Source organism: Lonchura striata, chromosome 2 (assembly GCF_046129695.1).
Source record: "Lonchura striata isolate bLonStr1 chromosome 2, bLonStr1.mat, whole genome shotgun sequence".
Lineage (NCBI taxonomy): Eukaryota > Metazoa > Chordata > Aves > Passeriformes > Estrildidae > Lonchura > Lonchura striata.
Genome location: NC_134604.1, coordinates 26,644,201 through 26,672,143, shown reverse-complemented (window position 1 = coordinate 26,672,143; position 27,943 = coordinate 26,644,201). Strand labels below are relative to the sequence as shown.

At 44.9% G+C, this 27,943-nt stretch overlaps 1 protein-coding gene across 3 annotated transcripts in view; it reads left to right on the top strand.

The window, feature by feature from the left end:
• Window positions 1–20,783, top strand: part of ARHGAP31 (Rho GTPase activating protein 31) — a 69,538-nt gene extending 48,755 nt beyond the window's left edge. For all 3 annotated transcript variants that reach the window (XM_021548871.2, XM_021548869.3, XM_021548870.1), the window contains exons 4-12: window positions 3,958–4,040; window positions 4,642–4,749; window positions 6,427–6,572; window positions 7,872–8,070; window positions 9,819–9,943; window positions 12,359–12,418; window positions 13,228–13,848; window positions 14,160–14,470; window positions 15,370–20,783. In XM_021548871.2, coding sequence (XP_021404546.2) covers window positions 3,958–4,040; window positions 4,642–4,749; window positions 6,427–6,572; window positions 7,872–8,070; window positions 9,819–9,943; window positions 12,359–12,418; window positions 13,228–13,848; window positions 14,160–14,470; window positions 15,370–17,829 — 4,113 coding nt within the window. In that variant the 3' untranslated portion in view covers window positions 17,830–20,783. The remainder of the gene's footprint in view (window positions 1–3,957; window positions 4,041–4,641; window positions 4,750–6,426; window positions 6,573–7,871; window positions 8,071–9,818; window positions 9,944–12,358; window positions 12,419–13,227; window positions 13,849–14,159; window positions 14,471–15,369) is intronic.
• Window positions 20,784–27,943: the final 7,160 nt, after the last annotated feature.

The window sequence follows — 27,943 nt, the reverse complement described above, 5'->3', positions numbered from 1 at the left end:
TGGCAACTGGCCAAGCAGAAATCTCTTTGTTTAAAGAGATTACAATTCAAAGAGTAGTTACTTGATTCTGGAAAACAGCCATAGATTATACGTGGATACAGTTGGAGCTTAGGAGCAGACTGCGGGGGAGCAGAAATATAAGACCACAAAGCTGGAATTTTTAAGAGACTTGGCTAATTTTGATGACAGATAATATTTTATTAAAAGGTGGCACAGCAAGCTATGCTTGTTATTAAAGCTGCCTGTTTTTTAGCACTCTAAATCTACTTTCAGTTTTTTTATGACACTAGCAAATTTACATCCCATCACTGAGGCTGAAATCTTGCATGCTGAAGGTATGCACTTTCAGCTAAAAGAATTTACCAACTTCTTAAGATAACTGGTGTGGGGGAAGGGAAAGATTGTTTTCTCAGTGCTAGAAACATCTCTGCTTTGGTAAGAATTTCTGTCATCCTACTCTTTTCCATTTGCTGGGAGGAGGAGGCGACAGCCATTGCCAAAAATGTTAGATGTTGCGGAGAAGTTCTGCAAAATCAGGTGTTTCTGTCTGAGTTGTCTCTGTCCCGAATCAAGCACTTCCAAGTGGCACTACTGTGGCACAGGAGGCACTGGAAGAGATCCATGGGGTCCTCACAAGCTCCCCAAAATCTCCCTGCTGCCTGTTTTGGGAAGAGGTATCAGTGCAAGGGGTGCTTGCTGTGGGGCAAAGCCAGATGGGACCAGCCAAGCAGGAACTTGCTGTAAGAAGTCAGGTAGCTGTTAGGGACATGACTCTGCTGGGGATTTTGGGGTGGGAGTGGCTCGCTGTGCTGCCTGACAGCTGTGCAGTAATGTTAGGTGTCTTGCTGTTCCAAATTTTAAGTAAGATAGGTCTTTGTTTCAAGGTGTATATAGTCAAATCTTCAGGGAAAATCCTGAGCAAATTTGAAAAATTGTCCTGTGTCTTCAGGATATAAGGATTCTGAGGATATGGGGTAGGATTGCTGGAGACAGTCAGGATGAAAATACAGGGTATTATTCAACCATTCATTGTAACTGATGAGTCTCATTCTTGTTGGAGCTATTTGGCCAGTGTCTTCCTGGCTATCACTACTGATTTATGGAAGAAAAAATGCTCTAAAGGAAACATTAAGATTTAGATGGAAACTTCTTTTTAGGAAAGAATGTTTGCTGAAAAGTGAAGTTTTGGGATGATGACTTGCAGATTTTTAGTAGATACATTTGGTAAATAGCTTTATTTAGAAACAAAGGGAAAACATTTCTGTAACTGTCTGAGTGTTTCTCTTACAAGTATTTTCTAAAGGAAATGGTTCAATGTTTCATCAACACATCTAACTTACATAAAATGTCTTTCAGAAAAGGGTTAAATAGTTCCACATTTTAATTATAATTTATGTAACTGATGTTTGAGTGCAATGCTTTTGGTCAACCTTGAACAGTTGTTTTCTAAAATCTTCCCAAAATGTTATCACTTTGGGTTGACCTAAAAGGGTGTTTTTTTAAAATTTCTGGCTTTTCAGTTTTTCCACTTAGCCACAAAATCCATTATTCATGTAAGCCTGTTCAGTAGGGATTTATAATTGGTAACCCAGCTGACAGGAAGCACAGTCAGATACTAGAAGGAAAGAAAGAAAAAAGTCCAATTCCCCAAGGAGCAGAAAACCCACTAGGAGTGTGTCTATGTGTGTGTGGGGTGTCTGAACAGGGAACAGTGGCAGCTGTACTCCAGCAGATGAGTGCTGGAAGGAATAAAGAACACATGCTAATCCCAGCCTGACTGAGCCAGAGCTGGCTCTGAGCTGGTTTAGGCTGCACTTTGAGTCACCACAGTGATTCAGAGATTTCTGTCTAAGGAAAGTCAAATTCTTAATGACTAGGGAAGGGGTGGCCTTTTGGTCATCACTATGTCAAGTTCACAGGTGTAACATCCTACTCATGACCTCACTGGCTATAAATTTTTTGCCAGATGATTGCCATCTTGTATCCTAGTGATGGATGGTTGTTTCTCAGGACAGATAAATTGACTCTGCTTGGCTTGTTCTAGCCTGGGCATAGAGGGACCAGCTCTAGGAGGCCAACTTAGCTTCTCTCTCTGGACTTTATTCCACTTGTTAACCAGGGCTCATGAATTATGCCCTTCCAGAATCACTAGTGCAGATTAAAAAAATTAAATGGCATAAATTCATACCACGATGAACAGATATGCAAGAAATGGAATTATTGGTCCTTCCTTGAATTCTGTATTCTGCTGCTGTAATCTGCAGTTTAGGAGGGCTCCTCAGGTCTCAAAAGCACAGCTCGTGTGTGTCAGACATGTGGCTTGGAGGATTGAATGGGTCATGACCTCAGAGAAGCTGATATTCACTTGCTGTCTAATCATTAGGTCTTTGAGACCTGGAAGGTTGAATATGAGAATAAAAATGTGCACCAGGGGAGAAAAATATTGTTTACAATCTAGTTGAAACACTAATGCTTTATATGCACCAGTTAAAGTTTTTATTTCTCTCAGTCTCCATCTTTGGACAAGGCTATTCAACTGGAAAATTGTATTAAAGTTAGAAGAGCTCTTATGCTTCAGATTTCTGGTTTTCTGGTTTTGTGTTTTTTCTTGTGGTTTTTTTTTTTTTTTTTTTTTTTAAAGGCACCATAGCCACGTGTAAAATCACTAGAAGGAGTTAATCTGCCTTTAATTTGGGCAAACCAAATGCATGTGCATCTCATATATACCTGACTAGTGACCTCACTTGCTTTGATCTGCCATCACTTCTCTGGCCTGGAAACTGGCAGAGTTTGGTTAGCTGATGGTTGCAGATGAGAAGTGATCCACAGGGAAAGGGGCAGTGACAAAACCAGAGGTGGTAGCATCATCACAGGGGGTGCTGTAGTGGCTGCTGCAGGAAGATGCTTCTCTAGCAGTGGCTGGTAATTTCATGTTCATGATGCTTCAGCAATGGCTGGCTTGGGAAGGGTTGTTTCCTTCCTTTCCTTCCCTGGCAGTGCTGACATCTGTCTGGAGGCAAAGCTTGTGCTGGCGCTGTGGGTCGCAGCATCCTCCTTTGAACTGCTCCAAACTCCAGTGGCAGTGGGGTGGTAGGAGGAGGCTCCCAGACAGTCATGCACTGTTTGAACTGGCTGGTGGCTTGTCCTCCCCCAGCACAAATATTGAAAGGGAATAAATGAACAGATGAATGCCAATGCAGTGAACTCTTAGGAATGCTGACAAAAACTTCTCATGGCTCTCTGAGCCCTTGGTCTGCAGAGATTTGCTCAAGACTGAGAAGTATAACCTTGACTCTGTCTAACCCTGAGTATGGGAATTTATTAATCTGCTGGGCAGAGATTCTGCTAAGGCTTCTTCCATCATGAAAAATGCAAACCCACAAAAATAATCCCCTCATCTGTGTTGTTATGACAGTCAAAATATTGTTTATTTTGAAGAATACGGAACATGTGTTCTCATAACACAACTTGAAAAACATGTTTTAACAGGTTATTTTTTGGGGGGGTGTCATTGCTTTTTGCTTTTTCCATTATTTTCACTTCTCTCTTTCTCCTCTCTTTTTATTTAATCCATCATTACCTAAGTTTAAAAAAGTGAAAAGAACCAAAAAAATATCCCATGAAAAGCAAAGCAAAACAAACAAACACAAGCCAAAAAACCCCCCCAACAAACTCTGTAATTTGTAATCAAAGGTCTAAGTCTTTGAGTTCCCCTCTCCCATAAATACTGACCACCATGTCTGAATGTCTGGGCATGGTGTGCTGAGACATGGAATGACAGTGCAGGAAATCTCTTGTTGTGCTGGGGACACAAAGAAACTTCTTCTTCCAATAGCTCTGTAGGGTAACACGAGAGCATTCCCTCTGAGCCAGGGTGTCTCGTGTGACCCTTCTTATCCCTCTTCCTTTTCCCCTGAGTCCATTCCCAGGGTGTACTGTTTCCTTGTGTCCCTGCAGGAAGCAGTGTCACGCTTCCCTGAGGACGAGCAGCTGGCACGAATTCAAAATGTCATCCAGGAGCTGCCACCATCACATTACAGGTAAGATTGGGTCCACAGGGGTGCTGAGGATCAGCGTGCTGACCTCACCCTCATCAGGGAATATTGCCTGAAATAGCTCTAGGATTCATTTCCAGAAATCAATCTCCAAAAGCTGACTCACCATTTCCAAATCTGGCATTTACATATCATTGAACAAACCTTTGTTAGAGACAGGACAAGGTCTCCCTGCTGCACTCTTACCATCCTCCTTCCCCAAGTATGACCACTGTGGCAGCCTTGGGCAGTGTCCTCGGTGTGGTAAGGAGATGATAACCTGGAGGTGCTTGAGCAAGAGCTAAGAGCTCAGCCTTTGCAGCATCCCATTCCCTCTTCCACCCATCTCCCATCTTCTTTGCTCCCATTATGCTAAGGATAATTTGGTTCATGCCTCACCTTTGTCCACCCCAGAGCTCAGTTGTTCAGATATTCACTTCCATCCCATGCAAATGCTGGTGCTGTGACTCCTCTGCCCCATGGGCTCTGTTGTGCCATTGCAGACACCTGGGGAGGGGACAGGGATGGCTCTGAGCCTCGCTGTCCCAGCAGGCAGGCCCTGGTAATGTGACACATTTTTTTTTTTTGTTATGTGAAACCACTGCAGAACATTGGAATACCTGATCAAGCACCTGACTCACCTGGCCTCCTTCAGCAACATGACCAACATGCACACCAGAAACCTGGCCTTGGTGTGGGCTCCAAATCTCCTCAGGTACAGTAGAGATTCCTCTAACCCAGAGCACCATCCTGAGCTCCAAGGGGAGTGGCAGCATCTGACCCTGATGACCTGAGGGAAATGCAAGGACAGGGAAAAGCTGAGCAACTAAAGGAAAGAGCACAGCAGAACGAACAGCTTTTCTTCTAGGTTGAATAATCGAAGGTTTTACTGCCAGCATCCAAGGAAGCTTGTGGGTTTTTGTATTTCTTATTAAAAAAAGTTGTTATTTGCAAGTTGAGCATAGATTTAGAAATGAGGACTTAACTCACCACTTGGGAATGTTAATAACATTTTTGATGGTGCCAGTGCTTCTGCAGCAGGGCAGAGAGGGACAGCAAGGATCAGAAGGGAGAAAAACAGGGCAGTAATACTAGAGACCTGTTCCCAGATCTTCTTGTGCAAAATTGAGATGAGCTTGCTGGACTTGAAATGGCAGCCAGTGTCAGATCTCAAGACCACCAGCTAGTTTTTCATGTTTGTTATGCCTGGCACTCTGCTGTGAAGAAGCCTGGATTAGATGCAGGCAGGGGTTTGGCTGCTATGTTGTAGAGCTAAGCAGAACAAGGAAAAATCGCATCTGGGAAAAAGAAATGAAGTATTTTGTATCTTGTCAAAGTTCCCTTTCTGTCCATCCAATACCCCTGCATTTAGAGGAATGAGCTGTGCAGGGAGAGTCCAGGACTGCAGCTGGGCAGGAGAGAGGTGATGGTGGGCAGCCCTGGGCTGGCAAAGAATGTTGTCTAGAGAGGTACAGGCCTGAAAAGCATGCTCTAAAGAGTTATCTCACCATTCTGAATCCCAAAAATGGCAGAGGATGTTCTGAAAATGAATCAAATGTTGACTGTTGAATATCATAAATTGGGCCTTTACTACTGAGACATTTTCATTCTAGCATCTGTCCTTGTCAAAAAAAAAAAAAAAACAACAAAAAATGAAGTCTGTTTTTCCTTTGCAATCTTTCATAAGTACAAGTCCCAGGGAGTAAAAGAAAGGAGCGAGCAATGCAACTGCAGTCTCCTCACAGGGTTATCCTCTTGGCAATGCCCCAAGCTGTTATCTAACACACCAGTCATTAACTTTACAAAGGATCCATTGCCCAAAGATAATTTCTTCAGCAACACTTTGGCATGTCAAGATAAGGAATATTCCTTTGCTGAGAGCAAGATTGAGAATGTGGGAGCACAGGGTGGGCAGAAAAGAGACTATTGGAGCACACAGCAAAGTATTGAAGAAATTGGCATGGGGAAGACCTGGGCAGAGTCTAAGGGATTTCACTGAGAGGTGATTGAAGCACTGAGTAGGGATCTAGGAGCAGCCTTTGAAGGTTCCTGTGTTGTCTTTCAGGCCCAGCCTTGAAATAGCTAAAACAGGAAAAAGGGAGAAGAATGGAACTTGAGAGTCACAGTTTTACCTGCTGAAGGATGTGAAAGCCAAGTGGGGAAAATTACACATTCAGGAAAGGAAGTAGCAGGGATGGCAAAGAAATAAGAGAAAATAATTTTTAAGAGTGGAAAGAGAGGATGAGGGCCTGTGAGGGAAGGAGAGGAAGAGGTACAGAAAGAGTGGGGAAATCATCCCTGTTGCCTTGCTTGCAGGAAGAAATCCTATCTGTCCTTGCCAGGGGCTGTGTGTGGCAATGCTCACTGCTGGTACCTCTCTTTCCTCATGCAGGTCCAAGGAGATTGAGGCAGTTGGCTGCAATGGGGATGCAGCTTTCCTGGAGGTGCGAGTGCAGCAATTGGTGATCGAGTTCATCCTCAACCATGTGGATCAGATCTTCAACAACAACAGGAAAGCCAGCTCTGCAGAGAACATTGGTAGCAACCTCCCTGAGCCACTTCACGTGTCGCTTGCTATGTAGTTCAGCTCTCCCTTCAACTATTATTACAAGAACAGTAACCCTTGCTATCACCACAGACTTTCCCAAAGACACCTTGAGCCCAATATCTCATTACTCTTGTCTTCTTCATTCCTATCTTCAACATTTTCTTTTTCAATACTAGCCTCCTTTAGTGTTTTCTCAGGCTGCCTTATGTCTCATCTTTTGCATGATCTCATATGGCTTAACCCTTTCCACAAAAGGAAGACCACCTGATTGATTCTCAGTCTTGGTCTAAGCTTTCTCTGTAAGTCCATCAGCCACAGTCTCATCTCTTCTCCAGTTACAATTCCTCATACCAACAATACCTGCCCTGCAGCCACTATTTCCACCCAAGTCAGAGGTCACACTCCCTGGCACTCCCGGGAAAAAAAAAATCTTGTGCTCCAAAAACTTATATCGTGTTCCTGAGGACATTTTATAAAAGAGAGGTATCTTTTTCCTGGGACATCAATAGTTTTCAGAGATGCTGATTTTGCTTTTTAGTGATGGTTTTATTGGCAAAGACTGGGAAGTGAGAAGGCATGGATCCACAGTGACCTCACATAATTGCAAAAATATGCACCTTCCCATTTTACACACTCAAAAGACTTCTGATACCTTCAATACTCAGGCAGTATCCACCTTTCTGCTTTCCAGCCCTATGTCAGCTTATTCTGCCCATCTTTACCCAAACATGGCTTTCCCCCTCCTCCCGTAAACAGACACTTTCAGTTCTCTGGGCTATCAGTGAGACTGCTTTCTGTGGCCCTGAAATGGATTAGAAAGTTCAAGTAATGCTGGTTTTTAGAACAATCCCCTGTCCTGCAATGAGACAAGGAGAAAGATGTGGAAGTGAGAGAAAGAACTAGGCACCAAACTGGGATCAGGGACTGAACTGCTCCAAAACTGGGGGAGGGTGAGGGCGAGATGGAGGAAGGGAGTGAGGGAGGAGTGAAGGGAATGTGTGAATCCTGGTGGTTTTCAGAGACACCTCCTTCACTCAGAAGTGTCTGCAGCAGAGGAAGCAAATCCACACAACACAGCCTTTGGCTGGCAAGCATGGCCCCTGCTGGGAATGTACTCAGATGGATAAGGTTGCTGGGGAGCTGAAAGGCTTATCTGACAAAAGCCTTTCTCCCTGCACGTGCCACTTCTTTCCCCCCTCCACAGGAGATGTTCCAGTCAAATAAAGTCATGAAGCTCTTGCTCCCATCTCTCCTCACCCCAGGCTGGAATGTGTTTTCTTGTTTTTTAGAGAGCTCATCAGTTGTGAAAAGTTTGACCCTCCCCTCGGCCTCCCTGCCAATGAAACTGGTAAGCCTGGAAGAAGCCCAGGCACGGAGTTTGTCTGCATCCCATCCTGCTCGGAAGGAGAGGAGAGAGAACAGCTTGCCTGAAATTGTGCCTGTAATTGGGTCCCTCTTCCACACAGTTGTTGACCTTCCTGACAGCAAGTAAGTGACAAGAGGAGTGTAAAGCACAAACAAAAAAATGCAGGTTCCCCAGTGAGATTGGGGGTTAATTCTGTTAATGTGATACCCCCACACCTGCACTCTTCTGAGTCTACTGCCACTACACAAAGAAAATTCAGTGTCCTCAAAAGAGGCAGAGCTACTCCTGAGAAGTATTGCAGGTGCTGGGTTCATAGCTTCTCTAGTTCTCATCTCTCCATCAGGGCAGCACCTCACAGACCTCTTGCAGGGGGAATGAATTGTCTTTGCATCCTTGTGCCAGCCAGAAGTTGGCTAAATATGGGATGAGCATGGAGCAGGTTGGGACAGAGCTCGTCCACGAGTTCCACCTGCTGGTGGCTGGTCCAGGGCACGGCTGGTGCCACTGACCTGCTCCAGATTCTTCATTCTCCTGGTTCCTCTGCAATTACAGCCAATCAGGAAGGCTCTTTTTCACTCCAGCATGGAAAGATATGCCAGCTATGCCTATGCCAGGAGAAGAGTCTGATTTCAGCTGAGGTTGCTGCAGTTGTTGGCACAGCTGCCCAGAATAAGTATTTATCTATTGGTCTATCTAACTGTTAATATATAGCCACTCTACTGCCTGGTTCTGATAGATTATAGCCTCTGCAGCAAGAGGCTCATTAATCTACTGACCCAGAAAGCAGCAGAACAAAGATATTTATTGGCACTTGATATATTAAAGAAAAAAGAGTCATCTAACAGAATACTTGCAAGAGGATAACCAGCTTAAGACAAAAGGAAGTTTGTCCCTCTAGAGTGTCTTCTCCTTTCTTACTTGAATAGAAAAGTTCTATGCCCAAGATATTAATCCTCTTTGTAGGACTGATTTGTACTTGTCTGTGTATTGATCAGAAAGAAAAGCAGAAATATGGGGATAGAAAGCTCAATGTGGAGAGCAAGACAGGGAGCTAAGAGAATTCTTGCTCTGAAAGATGCTGAGATTGAAGGAGGAGTCAGAATAAGAATGAAGGAAGTGAAACAGAGCTTCATGAAGAAATATGTATACAAGGAAAAAATTATATTAGGACAAAAAGCCTCTTTCTGCAAAAGCTGGGATTTCCAAAGAGACACAGGGAGCTGGTGTCCCACTTCCTCTTATGGTTATGAGAAATTGATTTAATTCCCTTATACCTCCTCCTCTTTGGTAAGAACATGATACTTGCATGTGAATATATAACATGTGTGATTAAATTAATACTAGCCTGAGAAGCATTAACAGCAACTTTTCATTAAGGAATCCCTATATTTTTTGCCATAAGATGTGGTCTTTAAAACATAACTTTGAGCACTGAGAAATGGTACCAGTTCCATCAGTTCCCTGGAATTTATCATACATTATGTCACTGTTAAAAAGGCAATTTTTCTTTGCTTTATTGCAGGATAGTCTGAGCCTTGAAAACCACTCCTTTCTGGAGACAAGCATGGTTGATTGCTCAATCACTGGTGCTGTAGCATGATGCCAGAATCAACTATCTGAAGGCTTAGGTGTCTTTCCATCCATTAAATAATTAAATCAGTACAGATAAATCACTTACAGCGTGACTGCTACCTATGAGCCAAAAAGGGTTGGATGTATAGCTATGCTTTTCATGCTTTAGAGTTAAAAGAAGTGTGAGAAGAAAAAAATGGAAAATGTTGAGGGGAGACAGCTCAGAGGCCTTTGGAGGGTATTAAAAAGGCAGAAGTCTCTAAGGTTTGGTGACTACCTGAGCCTTTTTTCTTTCCAGGAGGAAATTATCTACCAAGTCCAAGAAATGGAAGTCAATATTTAATTTGGGCCGCTCTGGCTCAGAATCAAAGTCTAAACTGAGTCGAAATGGGAGTGTCTTTGTAAGGGCACAGAAGCTCTCTGGTAAGAACACAATTTACAGCTGAATGTTTCTCTCTGAGGCTTTCTCTTGTGTTGTTGGTAGCATGGGACAACCTGTATCCACTTGCCACTAATGCCATAGACTTGAGATAGTCTAATGGGGTCATGCTTGTGGCCTGGTTTCATGCACATCTCATTTTCCTGTGATGGCAAGAAACACCCTTCCAGGAGGATTGGACAGACAGATATAGTAAATATTGCATTTTGGTACCTGATAAATAGGCTCCTGTTGTCCAGCTGTCAAGTCTGGGGACTAGGATATGTTACGTAGGTTTGCATTAGTCCACTGTTCCAGCCCAGCCAGTCTCTTTCTCCTGAGGCTCATTACATGGCGCTGGGTGAATGGCTGTCTTTCTAGCCTGTCCTTCCAGGCTGTCCTTCCTCTAAAGGACTTTAATGAACCAACTGCATTCCATGTCTTTGTGAAAAACGAGGCACCAGGAGTGTCTTCAGCTCTGGCTCTCAGCCCTTTGAGGGAAGCTATTGCTTTTGCAGAATTTACAAGAGAGAAGTTCTGTTTTCTTCTGGCTGTAATCCCAAGTCCTAACCTCTTCTGGGCTGCAATCTCTTAAACACTCTGCTTCCTAGAAAATCACATGGCAGTGCCATTTCCCAGTGTTAAGAAATGATGACTCAAGCTCTAAAAATCATGACCTTGACTTAAAAGTAATCACATTCTTAAAAAGAAAGCATGCTCTTTTAATTTGAATTCATAAAGAAATGTTTTGGGTTTATATGTTCCAGAGTGTTTTAGTATCTCCAAGTCAATGAATGATTTTCTATAGGGAGATGAAAGTGGAATTTTTCTTCATATAATCTCATCACATCAGGAGCTGGTGTTTGGAGGACCACTGCCTAACAATAGACTTCAAATAAAACAGTTAATATTGGCAACATGAGCTAGTACCACATATAAGAAAGGCTGTATTTGGATCACAAATGAGTGTGAAGCCAAATGCTGGATCCAGTTCTTTTTGGACCTCTGCCTTCCCCATGTTTTGCATGTACAGATGGCCTCACACAGTGTGGCCACGACAGACTTCAAAATAGCTCTGTATCCTATTTTGATCACGGGATCACCTTCTCACTTTGATAAGGAACACTGTCTCAAAATAGTGCTAACCCAAGGAGGCCCAGGAATGATGGCACCCCCAGTGATGGTGGTGGCTGAGCCTTTTTCCAAGGACAGTACTGAGTGACAGGGGCTGGACATTTTCACCAGCAGGACACACAAATGCCCAGCCTTGTGCAGAGTTTTCAGTGCTAAAGCTGTGCCTTATTGTGCTGCTGTGTTACATTTTTCAGTGCTCTCTGCTTACAGCCTAATGTGAGGGAACAGATGAAGCTGCTGCTGAAACTCAGCACATGCTTTAGCACAGCTTGTGTCTGTGCACACAAATCTGTAAGTCACGTAAAATGTGACTTGCCGCAGCTCCCCAGCTTTAATTCTGCTCCTCCTGGAAAACGGAAACAGTGCTCGAGACATAGTGTCTTATGAATGTAAAAAGTAGCCAGGACTCCATGTAAATGTAAAAAGTAGCTGGAGTTTCTCCTACGCTCATTTGAGAGTCGGAGCTAGAAGCCTCCATTATATAAACAAATGAGGTCCAACAAGCCTGGTGACTTTCTGCTTTACCTACTTTGTGCAACTCTGTAAACAGCAAACTTTACTCCCAGACATTTTCCAGATCTCCATGGAACCTTTTTGGACTGCCAGAGTATAACTTGTCTTCCTTGCCAGCTATATTTCCCCACCTCCCTTCCTTTTTCAGAGCAGTAATAGCTACAAGCTTCCAAAACCTCTCAGGAACAGACTTGTGGAGTGTATAGTAACAAATGACAGCGTGTTTCTGGACAAGCAAGTCCAGTGAAGATGGCCAGCAAAATAGATTTCTCACTGCCCTCAGAAATTTCCCAGAGTTCTTGCTGGAGGCAGGGTATGCTCGCATCAGCAAAAGAGCCGGGAGTTCAATGTAAAAATAACCCAACATTTGCTATCAGGAATGAGAGATGATAAGGCATTTATGTCAGTTTAGTTAGAAAGTCCCCCACAACCAATAGCCTGACTAAGTTGGGGAGGGGAATGGCACATGACAGCTTTGGGGATGCTTAACTGTTCAGGCTCAGAGTGGAGGTGGTGTTGTCTGGCTGGGTTAAGTATAGCTCTCCACATGTCCAGCAGGTGCAAAGCTGTTGTTAGCACTAGCAGATCCCCAGCTGTGTGGACAAGTGTTGTGGGTAATAAGCCATGTGGTGTAGATACATGGGGGAATGCTTGGAAATGGAAAATGTCTGCCTGGCATGCCTGTCTATATGTATGCAGCCTTTGATCTTTACGGGCTGAAGCCTGCAAAGCCACAGGATCTGATACCTGCTTCTAAACCTCTTTTTCCACAGAAAAAGCAACTATTCGGCCTGCAAAGAGCATGGACTCGTTGTGTTCCCTGCCAGTGGAAGGTGAGACATCCACAGCCTGCCTATAGTGTTAGGGGGACAGAGTGCAGCTCTGCATTTTCAGCAGCATGGATCACAAAATCACAGAACAGTTTGGGTTGAAAGGGACTTCAGAAATCTCCTAGTTCCAGCAACCCTGCCAATAAGCCTTCCACTACATCAGGTGCTACCAACACTTGAGCAAGCCTTGAACACTTCCAGGGATGGGGCATCCACAGCTTCTCGGACAGCCTGTTCCAGTGTCTCACCACCCTCAATGGATGAGCAGTCTGTGTCTATCTCACCATGTTGTATATCTTTGTGTACTTATGTCATGGGTGCTGATGTGTGTCCCCACCTCTGTGTGTGTGCACTTCTGACTCTTTTCTGTGTTGTTTATCTCGGTGCATCCACCTGAGAGTTACCACTGTGTTTAGCTGCACCTTTATTGGTAGTTGGACTGCTTTGATTTCTTTCTTGGTTATTCTTGGCACAAAAATCCCATTTGTAGATGAAAAATACTTAGAAAAAGCTGACAAAGCCTGGTGTGTGCATTGTGGGCAGTATGTGATAGTCTGCATCTGATGGAGAAGGGTGTCTAATAAAAGTCTGAGCCGATTTCCACTGGAGGGCATTCAGTGCCCTGCTGCCTGCCTGTTTTGAAAGAAGCCCTAGGGCTAGAGAATAGAAAGCCTTCAGTGCCACTTGTCTCTATCTGTCTGGGGAAATCTGAGGGCAGGACTCATCCCTGGAGGGATTGAGGAGGGCTCCTCACAGAGGAGGTTTGCTAGTTCTTTGCTTCTCACTGACTTGCTCTCTGTTCCTGTCTCTAGGGGAGGATGACAAAAGCAGGTTCAAACGCTCAGTGACTACTGGAGGATTCTTTGTTCCCACCAAGATACGGACAGGAGGCACAGGCAGCTCATATGACCTCAGAAAAGAGAATGAGTGGGAGCGGGAAGGATCTGCCATGGGGGCCAAAGGAAGTTCAGAGCTGGGTGGGGAGAGAGGTCTTCCCCGGACACCGCAGGTGAAGTCACCCCCTGAGCAGCTGAAGGTTTTCCGGGTAGCAGAGGATGCTGAAAACGAGCAGACTTCAGCCAAAGGAGTGCTCATGTTCTACACCTCTGAAACAGCCACCAAGTCAGGCTTCCCGAGCAGCCTCTTTCCCTTGGAGGCCTCTCCTCATCACCAGAGGAAAGCCCTGAACATCTCGGAGCCATTTGCTGTCTCTGTCCCGCTGAGGGTATCGGCAGTCATCAGCACCAACAGCACACCCTGCCGCCTGCCCACCAAGGAGAAGCATTCCCTCTCCAGTCTAGAGGAGCTGTCTTCTCTGGTGGAGGGCACGAGCCCCTCTGCTCTGGAGGCAGGGACCCACACAAGGACAGAGCAGGCAACAGAGCGCAAGGAGAAACAGCCAGGGCCAACTCTGCCAGTGGCAGCATCCAGAGGTAAATTGTGTTAAGGAGGGGGGTATGGATCCTCAGGTGGGCTGCTGGAAGTGTCCTGCAGCTTGGTGGTGTGGAGGTTTCTCCAGCTTGAGCTTGTGGCAGGGAAGAAACTAAACTATAGCAGGGTGGGTGTCGATTTGATGGCAGGTCAGGGTGGTGCTTGTTGCGGTAAGGAGCCTGGGGAGGTCAGCGACCTCCCAGTAACATCTGGTTGTGCCTGGAGGGAGCTCTCTAGCTTTGTTAGTTGGTGTTGGCTCTTGGCACAAGTTTTCAGTCTCACGTAGTTACATTTGTTTGTGTTTCTGATCCAGGCTCTCATCCCGAGGAGCTGATGGCAGCTGGGAAACCTGAGTCCCTAGAAATGCTACAGCCAGCAGCAGAAAATCAGGAGACATGTGGGCAAAGCAGCTGCACAAGCAGCACCAGCAGCCCCCAGCAGTCCTCAGAGCAGAGTCCCACCTTGGAACAAACACCAGCTTCTGAGTTCCATAAGGAACCACTCCCAGCAGACAAAGCAGAGCAAGGACAGCTCAGGATGAAGGATGTCTCCTCAGAAGTCAGCTGTGACCAACAGGAGATTGAGATGGCTAAGACAGAAGAAGGATCACGCCTAAGAGATGTGGTAAGGAAGAAGGCATGAGAAGGGTGGGGGACCATGACATGGTAGTGACTGGGAGATTGTTTAAAGTTCCATTGCGTGTCTGCAGTTGTGAAAACTCAGTCTGTAACTTAGGCCAAGCAGCTCCAAGAATTGGACATGAACTGATTGATTTAATTTCTGTGAAATCACCATGTGGTGATTTACCTTTATGTAACTACCTACTATGCCCTTTTGGTCATCTCTTCCTGTAACTGTACAATTTCAGTCTGTACCATCTGTCTGCTCTGAGACTCTCCAGATGTGAGACTGTCCGGATGTCTGAACATTTTGACCCATGGTCTCTGAATTCCCCTTCTATTTTTGCTGTCCCATTTGTCCTGGCCAGCCTGAACGGTCCTTTTTACTCCCATTCTCTACACACAATTTTATTTTTTTAATTCTTACTATTTTTTTTCCTCCTCTGTATCTCTAGCAAAGCCTTTTCACCAAGTTTCTTACAGCGATACTCATCTCTGGACAGCTATTTAAAGATCTGTTGGCATATCTCCTTGAATAGATTATTCATTCTATTTTGTGTGCAGTTTGGGAATGCATATTCTCTGGCAAGGCCAAGTGAGCCTGAATGGGAATAGCTGAGAAATGGGCTGGAACATTCCAGCTGCTCATTCAGCTCACTATTTCAGTATGTCTGTCCAGGCCTCCTTTTGGCTGCACCTCAGACCTTCTCCTCCATAAACCCACTTGTTTATAGATGTATTTTCTTCCTTGAACTGGTAGCAGTTGTGTGTCTGTATTTCTGTGCCCATGAGCGTGCTCACCCAGCAGTCTGGCTATTCTAGGAGGGCTGTTTGGGGAAAAAGGAGGGGTATTTACTGGTAAGTTGTGAGCTCCCAGGTGATGGTGTTTCCTCTGTTTTTCAGACTGAGGAGGACCTGACGAATGCCCTTCTAGAACCACTCTGGCCAGAGATACAGCAGGAACTGAAAATTATAGAACCTGAAGAGGAGCTCTTGCTCTTGCCAGCAGCTGTTCCCAAGACAAGCCCAATTTCTGAATCCTCCTCTTCACTACAAACAGATAGTCTTTGCTGTGGCCCGGGGCAGAGTCCAACACTCAGTGAGCAGAAATCTGAAAGCAGAGCATCACAGATAAGTCAGGTGCCTTTATTTGGTGCCAGTGGCATGGAGCAACAAGACAGCCTCCCCAGCTGCCAGTCTGATGCAATTGCACAACAGAGTGGTGCTTCAGCCCTACCCAAACTGGGCACTCTTCCAATGGGCTCAGCCACTCCAAAGAACCACCAGTCAATGGTGGAGAGCAGGAGTGAATGTCTTACTCCTACCCCGGACTGGAAGCTTCATGGTCAATCAGAATTTAGTGAGATTGCCACTAGTGATGGATTATCTTGTTCCAAAGGAGCATGTCCAGAATCAGGGAAGGAAAAAGATGGCACTTACCAGTTCCAGAGGGAAAAGGATGGTCTTACCAGAGTCCACACTGAGAGGGAGAAGCATGAGATAATGACTACTGATGAAAGGGACACATTCTCCTCCAAGGCACTGATTGGAGCTGGAATCCAGGAGGTGAAGGAAGGCAATGCTGTTAGCAGAACCCAGGATGCCACTGACCAGGATGATGAGGATGCCTGGACAGATAATGTGCAGAGCTTAGAACTTGTGGAGCCTTGGGAGGATCACCAGTGGGTTACAAGCCCTCTCCATTCTCCCACCTTTAAGGACATTCAGGAGAAGATGACCCAGGAGTTTCACCCACAGGGCCAGAGAGCAGAGACAGGAATTTCTCTTAGGCCGCGGTTCAGTCGCAGCCTCTCCCTGGACAGTAAAGACACAGTGCTGAGTCTCTGGACTACCCCGTTCTCTTTCATAGATGCCACTGACCAGCAGCAGCCATGTGGTGACATTCTGCATTCAGCGACTTGTGAGCTGGCCAAAACACAACCCATGTCCCCCTCTACTTTGGGCAAAGCGATGCAAGATGAGAATGGCCCAAGTCCTCCAGAAGAACCTTCAAAACCTGAGTACCCCCTTATCAGGGAGAAAGCACCAGGTGAGAAAGCAGGACCCTCCAGAGTCCCTCTTTTGGAGACAGAGAGAAGAAAAGTGCATGTGAGCAAAGAAAACCCTTGGAGCCCAAAGCTTGAGTTATCTTTGTCATACCAAAATAATCCAGGCAGTTCTTCACAGACTAAGAACACAAAGGAGGAGTTATCCATCTCTCAGGACACTGCCCTGGGAGGAGAGACTGTCACAAAAGCCTTGTCTTCTGCCACTGAGTCACAGCTGAGTAATAAAGGTGAAGAAACACCTCGCAAAGTAAAGACCAGGCCTTCATCCCTCAACTTGGATTCACTCCTCCCAGCCCCAGATTTCTTCACATTTGAGAGCCTGTCCATGCCATCTGCCCCTGGGAACCTCCTATATGGGCAGAAGGAAGTAAAAAGCAGTGATTCTGTCCCATCCCTGCCAACACACTGCCCTGCTGCCAGTAGGGGTGTTCCCTGGGGGTCTCATTTCAATGCCCCTGTGGATCTAGACTTGGATTACCTGGCAGTGGCCCACGCCACCACTGGCCGTCGTAACTCTGCCCCCGTCAGCGTATCAGCTGTCAGGACCTCCTTCATGATTAAGATGTGCCAGGCTAGAGCGGTGCCCGTGATACCGCCCAAGATTCAGTACACCCAGATCCCCCAGCCCCTGCAGGCTCAGAATGCTGCTCCAGCCACTGAGAAGAAGGAAGCAGAAGCCAAGCAGGCCATCAGGCAAGCTCCACGGGTGGCATGGAGCCACCTGGATGCCCCCAAGAGCCCGCTGACAGAAAAGAAAGCCAAAGCAGAGAAAGAAAACAGTGACCCTGCTCAAAAGGACTCAGCATGTCCTTGGCATGGCAGCCTGGGCTCTCCACTGGAGCCACCTCAGTCCAGTCATCACTCTGCTCTGGATGCCCCTGTTCTGCGCCGAAAGCGCACATCTGGCGGGGAGACAGCTGGAGATAACCCACAATCTTCAAAGATAGAGAGGCCATCAGGGTTCTCCAAACCTTCCTACAGATCTAGGCCTGGGAGGCCTCAGAGTCTGATTCTCTTCAGTCCCCCTTTCCCCATCATGGACCACCCCACGTCCTCAGCAGACTCCAGGGTATTGTTGTCACCCATCAGGAGCCCCACCCAGACCACCTCCCCGAGCCCCATTTGCGGCGATCTGTCCGACCCCGCGCGGACGACGCCCGAGGGGGTGACGCTGCGGAACAAAATGACCATCCCCAAGAACGGCCAGAGACTGGAGACCTCCACCAGCTGCTTCTACCAGCCCCAGAGGCGCTCTGTGATCCTGGATGGACGAAGTGGGAGGCAGATTGAGTAGCAGCTGCTCCTCCTATTCATTTTCTGTGATGGTTGGAATGGGAATATTCAAGACCAACTCTGTTGCCATTTTGCTGTTGTTAAAACTATTCTGTGCAAGATGGACCTGAATCCTTTATGGTTTCCTACAAAGCTTTTGCTATGGTATCTTTGTCTTGCTTTTCATTCCCCTTGTTGCTCCTGCCTAGTCCCTCACTGTCTTTTTTTTTTTATGGTAAGCCAGCCCCAGGGAACTTGCATTTCTCACACCTGTTCTCTAATAAGCCCTGTGAAAGTCTCATCCTCCCTATGGAAAAAAAGGAAAGGTAAATCTTTGAATAATTAGAATATAGGACTGAGAGGAAACGTTGTTACTAAACACTGCAGTTCAGGGTGCAGGGGCGCAGCATGTGCTGAGGAGGTAAGTCCAGATGTTTGGGAACTCCTATCATTGTTTCCCAGACATCAATGAAGACTTCCTGATTTATACAGTGTAAATAAACAGTGCAGGAGGCTGGGCATAGCTAAAGAGGAAGGTGAAGTTGGCATGAGCAAATCACACAGGGTGTGAGGCACCCAGGGATGTTCCAGTGATAAACATCTAAGGTGAGGACGCTGCCTCCAGCTCTCTCCTTGCATCAGAGACGGTGCTCTTTCCAGCCTGTGCAAGGGCTGGAATAAAAGCACCTGGGCGGAAGTGCCTAGTTGTTCTTTCAGTCTTCCAGGCCTTGCTCACAAGTTCTCTGTGCTCAGTCTTTCCTTCCTCGGGCACACAAGATGGGTGTGGCTGAGGAATGAGTGTGCAGCTGGCTGCCCAGCAGTAGAGACCCCTCAGGCTGAAAGCAGTGGCAGCCAAGGCAAGGTCATACTGAAGGCCAGTATTGACTGTTTTCATCTTTGCTTAAAGCCAGATGACACCTCTGCAGCTGTCTACAGCTGAGCTCCACACTGCCAACAGCAGACAAAAGCAAGAGGATCTTCTTATCTCCATGTCCTTGGGCTTTTGCCCTCTTGCACACTGACTGACATATCTTTGACCCTTGGTCTTTCATTGCCACTGTGTGGCATGTCCCCAGGTGCTTCTACTCCATTTCAGTTTTGTCTCCTATTAGTTTACACTGTTTGTTTGAGAGTGTGGCTGGTTGCCACCACCCTGGACCTCAGTGCTTTCAGACTGATTAAGAGTATGGTAAAGAGGATGATTTCTGGGACTGCAGAACAGATCATGACAAGTCCTGAGAGGGGTATTTGAAGTGAATTAAACTCTCTCCTGAAGGAAACATTAATGTTACAGGCAAATATGTGTTCAGATATGCAACAGCTGCCATGGGAATAGAATTAAAGCTTCCTTTATAAAGCCTCTAACTCTGTATTCACCACAGGCTCATCTATTGCCTGATCTATGGCTGTGGGTGATGGCAAAGTCAGGTACAGCCTGTGCTGTCTCTGCAATTTAAGTGTCACTGGTGACTACAGAGGAGACAGGAACACAGGTGTTGCTGCCAGCACTGAGATTGTCCCTGTAATGTGCTTGCAGGGGCCATCATTCCTGGAGATGTCTGAGTCTGCAGGCCCTCAGGTGGGTGTGATGGGCTATAGTTTAAGCAGTAAACTATTAGGAAGTGCTATAACCACCACAATGAGTGTCACCCAGAATTTCCCAAAAGATGTGTGTTTAGGGCTTTGTTTTGTAAAGTACTGGCAATTTCCAATGGTTGGTAAACTCACCCCATGAGTTCCTATTCTGCACACACTGTGTCACTTTATTAGTGCCATTGTGGCTGGAGAGCCCTGAGCCCTCCAATACAGTGCTTTCTCTGAACTCTTTGATTGCTAAAGGAGAGATATGCCAGGGTATTTTTGAGAAGTTATGGGCCCACAAACACAAAGAATATATCTTCAGCAGAATTTTCTCCTTCCATTTCCAAAGGGAATGTGAAAAACAAGAGGGCTTTTCCTTGTCACAAGCTGCAGTCTTTGATCCTCCCCACTGCACTCTTTATTTGTGTATAGTGCCACATGGGAGCAGAGCAGAGAACTAAGTCTGTGCTGTCAGTTTTTTTGAAGGAGATTATTAAACCAGATGAGAGCCTGGAGTTCTTATTTGGGTCCATGTTCTTTCACAGGCAGCAGCCTATGCTTTACCTGGGCAAGCTGTGGACAGCAGGCCCAAAATATGCAGCTTCATGACAATTGTATTATTCTACTCCAAGACCATAATATGCCTGTTATTAAAACTAGGGAATTTCCAGTTCTTCATGCTCCTCATAGTTAGCACAGCTCCACACTGCATATATATGTCACTGTCTCCTGAGAAAGCTTTTAGTTGCCATGGCTGGGTTAATGACAAAGGAAAGGTGTGATATGAGGTATTGTGGTAAGGTTTTAGAGGAAGTAATAGTTGTGGAAACGGTGCCCAGGTTTTTTGGCATCAACAAAAGAATTTACTTTGGACAAGGACTTATAGTCTCTCAGGTCCTAGAAGTTTTGACTGCCAAGGCAGCTGGAAGGGAGTGAGAGAAGCTCACAATAAGGAAAGGTGATGAAACCTTGCATATTACAACCATTTTTTTCCACCTCCTTATTTTCGTTTAAGCTGATCTATGAACAAGAAATGAGGTCTGGCAATTTGTATATAATACACTGTCTTTATTCATAACAGCATTCCAGTAAGTAATAGCGCTTTTGGCATAAATGGTGAAACTCCTGCAAGAGAAAATTATTAGAAATTTTTACTTGATATTAAAGATCAGCCTCAACTAAGATCTGTATCCAGACTATACTTTTAAAGGATGTTTCAGAATTTGAACTCAACAACAGAGTTGGGTCCTGGATTTTAATTAAGCAGAGATGCTGCAATGGTATCTCTGTTTTGTAGCTTGATCCCATTGCTTATCTACAATTTAATCTCTAGCCTTCAGCTGATGTATCCAGAACTCTTAAAATAAAGCCCCAGGTCCTGCAGAGATGAAAGCACGTTCTTGGTTGTAAGGTGTCATGTTATTCTCAGCTTCAGACTCAGCCTTCTGCAGAGTCTGTAAAATCTGATGATGGATCCATGCTGATAGTGGTACCTGCAGTCAGCTTGAAGGACCAGAGCTTGGGAGCTGGACAGCGCCAGAAGACAGATGCCACCTCCCAGTGAATGGTGCTGGCTGGGTGGCAGGAGCTTCCTGAGAGCTTTACTGAGCTATCCCCAATGTCAGTTCAGGGTCAGACCTTATCTCTTTAAGAAAGGATTTTCTTATTTCTTGTGTTTTTTTCTCCATGGCTTTGGGTTTGGTTTTAATTGTTTTTGTTTATATGTTTGTTTGTGGGTTTTGTTTCTGTTTTTCCTTTGTTTATCTGTGAAACATTATGAAGAAGGATAGATTGGATTTATGGGAGATGGGTCTGGCCCAGGTGAGCAAAGCTGGTTTTTCTTGGCATTATTGAAAGGGCCTTCCTAAATAGACTGGCTCATCATCTGCAGCTCCACAAGGATCACTTCAGAGACCCTGCAGGACATTTCAGTTCTCATGAGACTGTGGAAAGTAAAGGCTGTTGTCCAGTTTGCAGATGGCCTCAGTATCAGACATGACAAAATATCAGCAGCATGTGTTGCTTGTGGGCTTTTACAAGTGGAAGAAGAGTGAGTATATTTCACTTACTCTTCTCATGTAGTCAGAGGGTTGGTGCAGCTTCTCTTAAATGTAGCTCAGAGTGAAATGGCTGAGCTGGCAAAGGTGAGAATCCCTGATAGAAAGGAGGGACATGGACAATGTTAGCTCCTGTGGCAGCTGCCTCACTGGCAGGAGAGTAAACAGAAATGAAGGTTATATTTTATCTTATAAACCCCAGTCCTCTGGGCTGTCCATCTCATGCTATCACTGTATAAAGACTGAAGTACTTATTTTTTCACCTTTAGAACTTCAGAGGAACTTTAGTCTGTATTAGAGAGCATCCATGAAGTCTGCAACATTTTCCCTTATCCAGTGTCCAAATGGTGCAATCAAAATATTTTTTTCTTTTTTTATGAATTCTGAAACACCTGTATTGGTGAATATTTTAAAATTTTATATATATATATCTATATATATATATATATAAAAGATCATTCTATGTAAATGTATTAAAAGAAGGAAATGTAATTAACATGAAGGAATTGCCTAAATAGTATTTTACACATCTGTGAAACTTGGGCTGATGAGTGGAACTGTTTTCTGCTGCTATGTTTGCAGCACTGAGAGTGTGAGATCAAGTGGCTATTTGCCCACAGAGTAGCCAATTAGTCCTGGTTAATCTGTGGTGGGCAGAAGGCCTGAATGTGCCTTCCTGAGAAGGATCTTGTCCTGGGAAAGGAGGGACAAGACCAGGGGAGACCAGAGATCAAGGGCTGATTTAGCTTTCCACCACAATCTTCTCTCCAGGACTCGAAAATGCAAACACTCTACTGAAGCATATACAGCCCTTCAAGCATGCCCAGGTTTTTCAGTTGTCCTTTTTGTTTCTCCCCATCTCTGGAAAAAAAAAAAAAGAAAAAAATCTCTAGGGATGGGGGAGAAGCTGCAGCTGATCCCTATTTTGTTTAACCTTTGCTTGCTCCTAACTAATGTAAAGGGTTGGTGAAAACTAATTCTGTTCCAAGCAAGGGATGGAAAACTTTCCATTGAGTTCAACAGGAGATAGAGTAGGACTTTAGCAGCCCCAGAAATGAAGGATGGCAGAAGGCAAGAACTTTCTGAGGGCTCCATACAGCAGTCCAGACCTTGGATCTTGTGCTTGCAGGCACTAGTACCCTTTTGAATATTATTTGCTGCCAGGTCAAGAGAAGGGTTGGAAGCTGGACACTATGAAGAGGACTGTCTCCATCCCACTGGCCATGGTTTTGTGATTATTTTTCCTGCTAGCTCTGATGAATTGCAGTTTTGTTAAGCTTTTTTCTCTGTGTGGACTTGCCTGCCTCTGTGCATGATTGTTAAAAAAAAAAAAAAAAAAAAAAAAGAAAGAAAACAGCCACGAAAGAAAGATGTTTTGCCAGGTCTCAGCCATGAGATTAAACTGGAGTTTTTATAAAAACAGATCTGTGCCCTAGTGATGTTGTGGAACATTTCATTTTTTTCTGGATTTGGTTTATGAATACAGTGCAAATGCTTTTGTCATCATCTCACATGGAGTTTGAGCCCCTCTTTTGTTTTGTGAGTCACAAAGGCCAGGACATTGACCCAGTGTTTTTGTGGGCTTTGATGGTGAGGTCTGAAGGTTAGGGTCTGACCACACACTTTTCTGATTGGGGGTTATGGGAGCTGCAGTTGCTCTGCAGCTCTGAAAATGAAGTGAAGGCTTGGAGATTTCTGTAGAATTACTGTTACCTGAAATGCTTTAAAATTTTCAAGGCTAAAATAATCTTTTCTCTTATCATTGCTAGTTCTACCAGGCTGAAGTTTCAGTGATGTGCAACCATGTCCTCATATTTAGCACATCTTCTGCAGAATTCTGCCTTGTCTGTGATAATGCAGAGGAACTCAGAGTAGAGCATGGAAAAACTTTGTGATCCCAGTTCTTATACAGCAGAAGCCAGGCTGGAATAGGAGAAGGAAGTTACTATGAAGGCTGCTGGTGCATCATTTATGCACTTCTGTTGATTTGTAAAGGACCAACAAGAACTTAAACAAATTCATTATTTAGTTCCTTGGCTGTAATTGAGCCAATTTCTGAGCTGTATCATGGAAGTGAATATTATTATTATGTGTCCCTTATTCCATCCTGGGATCAAAGAGAGGGAAAAAAAAGAGGAGTGTTTTGTGCTTGTAGCCTCAGTGGATATATCTGCAGTGCAACTTGATCACTGTTCTCCCTAAAGGCAGATGAATCATCAGGTTAAGTGAAATATTTTTTTTCCTACTCAGCAGCTGAACTCAGGGCTTGACTCCCTTTCCTACCTTCTTCATGACTTCAGTTTCCCTTTAGGAAAATGCCTGGGTTGTGCTTCCTGCTTACCATGGCAACTGGCATACAAATTGAGAGAGAAAACCATGTTTGTTGAACTCTGGAATTGTTGTTAGCCAGAGCCAGTTATTAGTGCTGCATGAGAACCAGTATTTTCCCATTCTTTGTGCCACAGAGTCTCGTAATGACTTGGCCATAAGGCAAGGGGAGAACCTCAGACTGCCCCACAGCATTCCCATGGTTACAAAAACCAGGCCAAAGGGACACTGCAGACCTGCTCCTGCTGCAGTTGGCTCTGTGCCCTAAATCAGGGAGCTTAAACACATGGAAGTGCTTGAACACTCTTTTAGGCAGTTTCTTTTGCCTGCCTGACTCCGGGCAATACCCTGTGTAGGTTGTATTGAAAGCCACAGCTACAACATTTTGGATACCTTTCAGCTAAGCCAGAACCAGGATTAAGCAAGTTCCCAAGGTGGCTGTTAAGCAGCTGGCACCAAGCCAGCATTTGACAGTGGTGTCTTGTGCATCCTCACTGCAACACAGGAATCCAGCCGCTCGGGGCAGCAGGACATCCCACTACTATCCCACTGGATGGGGCTAAAAGTCAGCTGGCGGCAAAGGGGAAGCAGGCAGGGCAGGGAAGGCACAAGGCACCACCATCACCAAAAAAAACCAAAATCATAAGAGCCAAGATAGAGAAAGGCAGTGAGATTTCAGAGTTCATTTTCCATCTGGACAGGATAAACTATTCAAAGAACGTGCCTCACCACAAGGGTAAAGGATGAACAGTTTCAGTGTGAAGGATTAGAAACGAATAGGATCTGCAAAGCTCAGATCTGCCAGAGTCCTGATGCTCTCAGAAGGTAGACACAGTGTGTTAAAACTTGAATATTTGCCTCACTCTGTAATTAAACATATTTCCACATGTCTTATTAGCGAACTGCAGTGTGAGATGAGCTACATTTTGCAAACCTAAACAACTCCTAAGAATTATGTCTGCAATTTGGGTCCAAATCCATCTTAAAATGGGACCTGTTTTCTTCTGTAGCACATCTGTTGCAGAGGGTATATTTCTCTGTCATTTAAATCCCTTATCTGAAAAGACCAGGAATTATTTGAATTCAGCGAGAGGAAATGACTTAAAAAAAAAACTTTGTAGCTGCTTAAGAAAGAACCACAAGGCACACAAACATGGGAACAACCAGAACTGTAGAAAGGGGAAAACACACATGATGATTATTCAACAGAGGAAGTTTCTAGATAAGTAAAACCCAAAAAGGGAAAGAAACCAAACACCCAACAGCCATAAGATTGAGTTGAACCAGTCTGAAGAATATCAGGTAACATTTTCTTTTCCTCTTCCTTCACAGGGATCAGGAAGCAGAAATCAGAAAAAATAGTAAAATAGTGATCACAAACTGCTTTAGTTTTTTTCTTCTTCTTTTTTTTTTTTTTTTTTCACTGTGAGATAATTTACTTTAAACATCAAGGGTCACACAGTATAAAAGGACTAGGCTGGTTATTTACAGGGTGACATGGATTTACAGTCTCCAGTCTCTGTGCCAACCACAGCACCCTGCTAAAGGTGAGCATGGCTTTGGGAAGAATAGAGAAGGCCTGCATTGGCTCACAGTTAGCAACAGCCCTGGGCAGCCAGAGCAGCTCACTGCTCATCACTTTTCTCTCTTGCAGGGTTTATCTCAACTGGTGATCGTGCAAGAACTGCACTTGACCTTGCCTGTGATGTAATTCCACCTCGCAAGCAAGTCAGAAACACCCTCACCTTTTTTCCTGTTGAGGATAAAACCTCAGCACTCATCATTCACTCCTCCCAAAGCAGGATCTCCTAAAGATGCCTGAGATTACAGGCAGAGCTCTTGCAGGAGGTTCCCAGCATACCACATGTTGCAGAGGATTTCCCCAGTTGCCAAGGAGGGCAGGGCTGCTAAGGGTTGGGAGTAGAAGGATTCATTTAGGAGCTAGTTTTAGGTCACTGGTCCCAAAAAACATTTGCTTGGCATGAGTCCTTGTTGTAATGAATGTGAAAAACGAAGATGCCAGGGCAGTGAGCAGGGACAGGAATAAATCACCCGTGTCAGAAGATACAGAACACCACTGTCAGCCTGGTTCCTAGTTTTCCCAATGAGGTGGGTAGCCAGATGTTAAGTATGGCTATTGGCCATTGTATGGTGTACATGAACCAGCAAAGTAAAGAAAAACAGGGCCTGAAAGGGTCCATGCAAAGAGGTTGCATGCAGAAGAAGTGAGGGGAAAGGAGGAAGGGGTAGGAAAACTTGTTGGATAAATGGGGTTGAGGCACAAAATTCACAATGGCAGCCCCACATTGCCCCATTGCCTAAAGGAACAGACAGACACCTTCAGTACTGCCAGCAACAAACATTCAGCAGGGTGAAAACCAGCAGGTTACATTTCTATGTGTGTGGGAGGCCAGCAGCTGAGGATGTGGGATTCTTTTTGGATTGGAGGATACAGCATTCCACCAGCTATGAGCAGAGGGGTGCGTCTCAGTGAGATTCTTCATTTCTCAGAGCTGGGATTATTGCAGTAAATTAATAATCTAAAAATACATTTAGTAACCCCATGGGAGAATTGAAGTGTGCTTTTATTGCCATGAGAGAATTGTGAATATTCACACCTATAGAGAATAAATGCACAGAGCAAATCTGCAAACAAACCAAATGACTTTCACCTGCAGCATTTTTTTCTTCATCCTGTTTTAGCAGGATGTCTTAATCCAGCAGTTCTTATGCACACATGCATACTGCCTGCTCTGAAGACCATGTACATCCATGCCTTCAGGAAGCAATCCAAACAGCTGAGAATGACCAGGATTTTTTTTACAAGTCTCAGCTGACACATAAGCCTGGTCCCCACCATTGCTGTCACAGACTCCATCCCTTCCTCACCCTTTCCCTGGCAACCCAGGTAATTTCAGAGGCTGGAATCAACCTTCAGAAGCACAGATTTTTCTGATTTTTCAGCAGGATTTTTCATGACCCTGATCAATATCATTCTGTCATCAGTCCAATCCTCTCCTTTACCCTTAGTTCAGGCAGATAAAGCTGTTTTTTCCTGGATGCACTGTGGCATGTTTGGCACTTCGGTACAAATCCACCAACACCTGGTTTACTTGGTCACAGCTTTTATTTTTTTAGTACAGAAATCATAAATTGCAATGGGAGGGAAAGGCTTAAGAAGCAGAAAGCACATTTGAAGAACCCAAACTGAATTGACCTGAGCTGCCATTTATGTAATAGGTCAATGGTATCATTTGCAGCTGGTCGGAGCAGTTAATACTGCAATAGTCTATTTAAACTATTCTCAGTCTTTCTTCTCCTTCAAAATCCTGCAGCATTTTCCTCTATATTAAATGCAGTGCTGTAATCATACCACACTTAAATGGAGCAGAAAAGTCTGAAGCAAAAGACCAGAAGAGGAAAGTAATACTTGATCTTAATTGCTTCTGTGGTCCTACCATTTTCTTCAGGCAGAATGTCCAGTGACACCCATGTTCAGAAAGCCTTACTAGCCTCTAGAAAGTCCCACAACCAGTTGTTTCATCCATCTGCAGAGCTGCTTGAGTTTCAGAAAAAACTCAGGCAAGAGGCCCTTATGCAGGAGGGCAGCTTTCCATGACCAAGAGTTATTGGAGGTGTTTGGCTGAGCAAGGGCAGAGTCTCTGTGCCTGCCATGTCCTTCCTGCCCTGTTTCTCCCCTCTCTGCTGTTGCAGTTGGCAGGAATTTGCAGTTTCTGGCAAGTAGCAGAGAATCTAGTCTTTGCCATTGCTCCCTAACTTTGGCAGATGCTGATCCTCTTTAGATTTCTTTACATTTAGGTATTACTGTAGTTTTCAGCAGCATAAACATAAAACCACCCAACCCTACTGATGCCTTGTGAAGGCTGACCTAGAACAGAGGTTCTAAATGGAGTAAAGGATAAAGCAGCTATTTATTAAAAGACCTCAGTGGATGCACCTTGGGTAGTACAAGAGCCCAGCCAAGGCTACACCCAAGATAAACCAAAATGGTCATAAAAATGGGTGACCAATCATGAGGTCTTTCACTTGGTGACCAGTCACGAGGTCTTTCACTTCCATAAGTTCTGGTCCATTAGCATAGTGGAGTTAATTGTCTAATTATAGCTTTAGGTTATGAAGTCCCAGCCTTCTTCTTTTTTTTTTTTTTTC